The sequence below is a fragment of the Cornus florida genome, unplaced genomic scaffold (genome assembly GCF_030987335.1).
Source record: "Cornus florida cultivar Cherokee Brave unplaced genomic scaffold, ASM3098733v1 CherokeeBrave_3.0.0_Hap2_Chr01, whole genome shotgun sequence".
Lineage (NCBI taxonomy): Eukaryota > Viridiplantae > Streptophyta > Magnoliopsida > Cornales > Cornaceae > Cornus > Cornus florida.
The window spans coordinates 30,122,547-30,128,519 of NW_026775571.1; the positions used below are offsets into that span (position 1 = coordinate 30,122,547).

Below are 5,973 nucleotides of genomic sequence, written 5' to 3' on the forward strand. Positions count from 1 at the left end.
TAATTATCACCACCATCTGTCACCTTCTTTTTTTTTTCTTTTTACTTTTTTCTTTTTAAAGCATCCAGTTTATTGAGATTAGCTTTGATGAGCTTCAATTTCTAAGAAACCTAAAACTCTTGAAATCAGTGCTCCAAATTCCTCGTATTCAATTCAAAAGTAAAACATTTGGGAGCCCTTCTACATAGCGAGTTGTACTCTATGTCTTAATACGGATGGGCAATGACAGAAATGCCTCACAGGGAAAATCAGAATCAGAGTGAGTGAGGGTATTTCAGATTCCATTCTTCACTTGTGAGAGCTCTATTTAGCTTCCGAAATATAATATCATAACTTAGCCCGTCGTCATCAAAGGCGAGGTATTGCCCAGTGAACCTAGCTCAGATCCTCAAGTTCAGCCTCTATTATATAATTATTGAAATGTTACTCCATTTGTACAATTGTACACACCAACCATTACTACCTTTATTTCTTTCAAATAGAAATGCATTTAAGTTCTCTAAGACAGTCAAAGGGTGTTGCAAGGAAAACCTGAATAGTATGTTAAAGGTTCTCCAAAGAAATTGCTTCCCTACTGAAGTAATTAAACCATAGACAACAGAGAACATATGACCTAAGCTGCAACATCTTTGGCATAGAAATTAAGCTTTGCATGCTGTGACTTGTATAAGAAACTTCAAAAATAGTAAAGACAGAAGTAAAAGCTCACAGGGACCATTTTTATTTATTTATTAAAAGATAGCATAAAATACTGGAGGTCATATATTTCATTGCTGTGAAATACTATGCACTTTGGTAATATATATATATATATATATATATATATATATATATATATATATATATATTCTAGAATGGAAATTTATTTTTAATTTATTTTTTATGTAGCCATACCTGTAGAGGCCCTCTTCGTTTATACTCAGTTTTGCAAAAGATGTCATGCATTATTTCTCCTTATTGCTTGTAGCTTCATTAAAGAAAAAACTAGAACCAGGCGTCGTAGTGAAGCTGATCAAACACTACTTTTTTCGTCAATATTGTCAATGTCAGAAGGAATATGAACAAAATTGTTAAATTTGTTAGCATCACAAGAGATGGAAACAAACTGGGAGTGTTGTTGAGTTGAAAGCTTGTATTTATAAAGATTTCGCTCTCTCTCTCCCCTAACCACTTTGTATGAGTTTTGATTTCAGTAGTAGTTCTCCTGGATACTTTGTTCCATCCAAACAAGGCCTATAGTCATGATGAATACAATGGTTTTTCTGCATATATAATAGTATTGGTGTTGATGTTCCTGAAGATCTTCTATCCTTCTTTTCTTCAGTCATCTTGCTTATGATGATGTATAGAAACATCATGACAATTCAAATGGTAAATAATCTAAAAGATCCAAGCAAAGGCAGTACATAGGACATAGCGCATGAAAATTGAAAAACATAGAGAAACATTACGGTCAATAGAACTGGTAAACTTCTAGTAGAATTCTATTCCATAATCCCTATTAATGATTTAATCATTGAAATAAATAATGGTAACCATTCCTTTATCATCCAAATACTCATTCAGACAAAAATAGACTTTGATATCAATATATGGTAGGCAATCCAATAAAATTTATATTCTACTACATAAATTTTAAGAGTAAACATACCTATTTTATTGATAATAGATGCTTCTTTTGAAATTAATTTCCAAAGAGGTGCGAAATTCTTCAGCAACGGTTTAATAGATTATAAGATGATAACCAAAAAAAAATGCTCCTTTAATTTGTAATAAAGGACTTGAAATGTCATAGCTAAGCTTGTGAAATACAATCACATCACTCACTTGAAACTCATTGAGAATCTTATTTTACAAGAGAAATTATTGTGAACAAAGGTGTATACCACAACAAAAGTGTTGGAAAGGGCTTATCTTTCTGCTAGTGGATGGACTTTGTTTTCCTGTTGGTTAGACTATTCATTTATTCCTCAGACTACGGATATTAACATGTTTTAAAAGTAAAACAAAATAAAACATTAACATTGCTCTTCTAACTAATAAAGGTGAACTAATTTATTTTTATCTGTTTTATATACGTAGTACTTTAGATGCTCTTCTAAATGATTTGAACATCTCTCAGATGCTGAAGGATTTAAAAGTCCAGAGAATAATTTTATTGGGTTAAAAAATTTAGCTAGCAGTTGATGTATTAACCATGATCAATTTATTTAGACCTTTAACACCACCAAAATAGAAGGAAAATCCAAGACTTACCCATAATTTACAATCAGCAAGACGTGGCCAATTGAAGATAGAAAAATCCCAAGGACTTTGAATGGCTCGTCAATGATACGGCGTGATGCCCCCATGGAGCAAGCTCCCACGTGTCATTGAAGGATAAAAATATAAATTCAAAAGGCATTGTGATACCTGAATGATCACCAGCGTAATCGAGAGAGATTTGAAAGGGGCTCCACAGAGATTGTTGTTGCTGAACGAAATCAACTCGAATTTGGTCTGGTAGCGGATTTTTAGAAGAGGATCTCGGTCAAGAGGTCGCGGTAGCCAGCGATTGCGGCTGATGGTGTGTGGTGGTAGTCATCATCCGGTGAGGATATATATTTTATTGCCAGTATATGTGATGGGTAAGATTGGTGTCGAGTCTTACGGAGCAAAACAAATACTACAGCGAGTATTAATGTAATAGTAATATATGTGTGGAACCATAGTTGAAGCAAAAATCTGCAGGATTCTGAGCCAGCGGCTGTTTCTTGCAAGACAAGAAGAGTAACGACTGGCACTATGCCGGTCGGGTGCACTCCGATAATCAAGTTAATACTTGACGATTGAATATCCGAAAAAGAACTTAATATGAAATTTGTAACCTACCTTTGTAGGTTGATCAACGAATCTTTTTATAGAAGTTTTAATAGTAGTCATGTTATGTCATGAAACCCATTCATTTTCATTGTTCATCACGAATTGTAAGTCATTAAAAAGGGTGGTAGTTGTTATCTTTATCTCATTCAATTTATCCATGCCCTTTGTGTTTCTATGTCACTTAAACCTCTTAATCAGTCGAATATTCAATATCAATTGTCCCATTTCCTAATATGCTTGTCAAACTTAGAAAAACGCAAAGTATTGCTTACTTGTTAAGCTTAAAGAATGTAAGGCGCTTCCATCCTTGCTTTGGAGAACCTTAATGTTCTAGTTTTGCACAAGCACAGTTCGAAAGTAATCCGGAACTTGTAAATCAGCTAGTGAAATTAGCTTTTCATTTGTCATCAATTAAATCATTATTCAAGAATTAAAAGACTCAAGTGCCAACTTGTTATGTAATTTTTAACCAACAACTAGAAGTATTTATATAATAAATGCACGAAATTGGGAATGAACCATGTACTTGGACATAGTTATTCAAGCATTTTTCAAATATTATTCAAAGTTATACTATAAAATAAAACGTGTCCATTTTATACTTATAAAAAAGAATATATATCCATTTTAAATTTAAAATATGTAAATAATAATAATAATTATTAATCTTAATTTTTTTATTTTAAATTAAAACTAGACACGTATCGTTTCTATTATTGTGACACACGTTATTTATTTTTCTAATTTTATTCAAAGCTATACTTTGTTTTGGTGTGTGTATATATATTATTTGAGCACCAACTCCATCTACTCATTCACACTACTAAACAGTAAACAGAGTCAACAGGCCAAAGCACAATCCCCGTTCACAGATAAAAGCAAAAGTAAAATGATTGAAGAGCGCCGAGGAGTCCCATACGGCGTCATACTGGCGGTGGTCGTGGCGGTGGTCGTGGCGGTTCCGATGTTCCTCGGGGATCACGGTGAGGCCATAACAGACTTCATCTCCGAGCTCCTGAGCCCGGTGGGCCTCCTCCTCCTCCCAGTCGTCCTCCTTCTCGTCATCCACTTCCTCTCCTCCGATTCCGGCTCCTTCATCTCCAGCATCTTCTTCAGTACCGGAGAACCCGATTCCATCCACCGGGTCAGCGGGTCACCCGTCGGTGTTGCTCTCTTCCTCTGCCTCATACTGTTTCTTCTCTACAACCGGTTCTCCATTCTCGGCGGTGACAATGATTCCGGTGATTGATGAGTCTGTTTTTAATATGTTTTCTTTGCTTAATTTTGTTTTCATTGTTTTTGTTTTGTTTTCTTTGCTTTGATTATTGGACTGGAGTGTATGTACAGTGTGTACGTATAATATAGAGTTCATGTATGAAAATGGTCTTGCATAATGTTTCGAGGGTATTATGGTCATTGAGTATGTCGTGAAGTACAAAAATACCCTTAGCAATTTAATTACTAGTTCTTCACAGGACTATGGCGTTTGAGGGTAATGTTGCCTTTTTGAGTTTCTAATGCTATTTTTTTAATTTTTTCACTCCTGATAAAAAAATAAAAAAGGAAGGGGACTCAAACACTACGCTCTACCAAGTTACCAACTAAGCCCGTTTATAATGCTGTTAATGTGACTTTAATTTACAAAATAAACAGATCAGTAGGGACAGTTTCGGTTGAATTTAGTTATTTGAATGAGTTGTTGTCCGAGGGTAATGTGGTCTTTTTAGTTTCTGATGCGGCCAGTGTGAACTTCAGACACCTGGTTGTCGGTGCGCGGTGGCCAGGGAGCTTTCTTTATGTCTCCCTTGGCTTTATTTTGTTCCTCTCTTTTTTTTTTTTTTTTTTCTTTTTTTGGCTTTTTCTTCGTTCAAGAAAAAATTCATGCGTGCACGTGGCTAGTCTTTATTCTGATTTGATATATATATATATCTTATCATATGAATTTAATATTTAATTTTCTTTCTTTCTATGTTGTTCTCTTTATAAAAAAAATTTATTGTATGAACAGTCAAAGATGGTATGAATCTGTGGTCAAAGGTGGTATGAATCTGTACAGATTATTAACCCACATCACATGTACAAACTTCAAATGCAAGAGACTGATATCAGCATTGAATGTGACACTTGAGAGTGTGGAACTCTTTTTTATGTGGGGAAATGGGTTTTGACTTTTGAAGTTATAGTAATAGAATTTGAATTTTTTTTGAGAGTTGATATTCGCCATGCTCCATCTATTATTTATTTTTAAGGAAAAAAATCACATAATTTTTTTTGTACTATTATTTTTGTCTAAAAAAAACTTCTATAAGAATTAAATACTCCCGTGAAATATAATCAGTCATCGCATTGCTCCATTTCCTTTTAAAGCAATTAACCTACCATATGGGTTGGAGCGCGTGAGCAACATATGCTTATCCAAAAAAAAGAAAATTCCTAAAATACCCCCCACACCTTCCCCTTCCCTTTTTCCTTTGTGTGTGTATATATATATATAAAAGCATGTGTACTGTTTGTATATATATAATCGTGTGTGCAAAGGATCCATCTTTAAAATCAGAAGCTTTGAAGGGAAAGGGGAGGCCGCGAAGCTCTGAAACCCTAAAAGGAAAGGAAAGTCGTAATCCACCTTCCCTTTTACTCTGTGCAATCGAAGCCCTAAAAGGAAAGCCCCGTAATCCATTTTCTTATCATTCAACACCATAATCGAAACCGTAATTGAAGGTACAAAAATTTATTCTCAATGCATACTATTATATTAATCACAGATATTCAAATTCAATTTTGGTATAATTTGCAGATTTTAATCACATAATGTCAGCCTTAAGCATTCGATCTGGTGGTGATCAAGATCTGAGGTATAATAATATTTATTGTGATTGTCGGGAATTGGCTGAAGTATTGGTAACAGGAAAGAACGATAATAACAACTTGGGAAAACTATACTATAAATGTCGCAACAAAGAATGTGGATTTTGGAGATGGTGTTATCCAATTTCATCATAAACCATTCAGAGTGAAGGCAACTTATTTGAGACTCGGCAACATGTTGAAAAGGTATTAGAATATGATATTACTCAGTTGAGGTTGCATGTAGAAGCCATGGAGAAAGAG

At 34.4% G+C, this 5,973-nt stretch overlaps 1 protein-coding gene across 1 annotated transcript; it reads left to right on the top strand.

Moving 5' to 3' along the window:
* The first annotated feature begins 3,668 nt into the window (after window positions 1-3,668).
* LOC132289443 (uncharacterized) lies at window positions 3,669-4,243 on the top strand. The gene has a single exon (XM_059790032.1). It carries the CDS (start codon window positions 3,752-3,754, stop codon window positions 4,109-4,111), a length of 360 nt encoding a protein of 119 aa, XP_059646015.1. The 5' UTR covers window positions 3,669-3,751; the 3' UTR covers window positions 4,112-4,243.
* The last annotated feature ends 1,730 nt before the right edge of the window (window positions 4,244-5,973 follow it).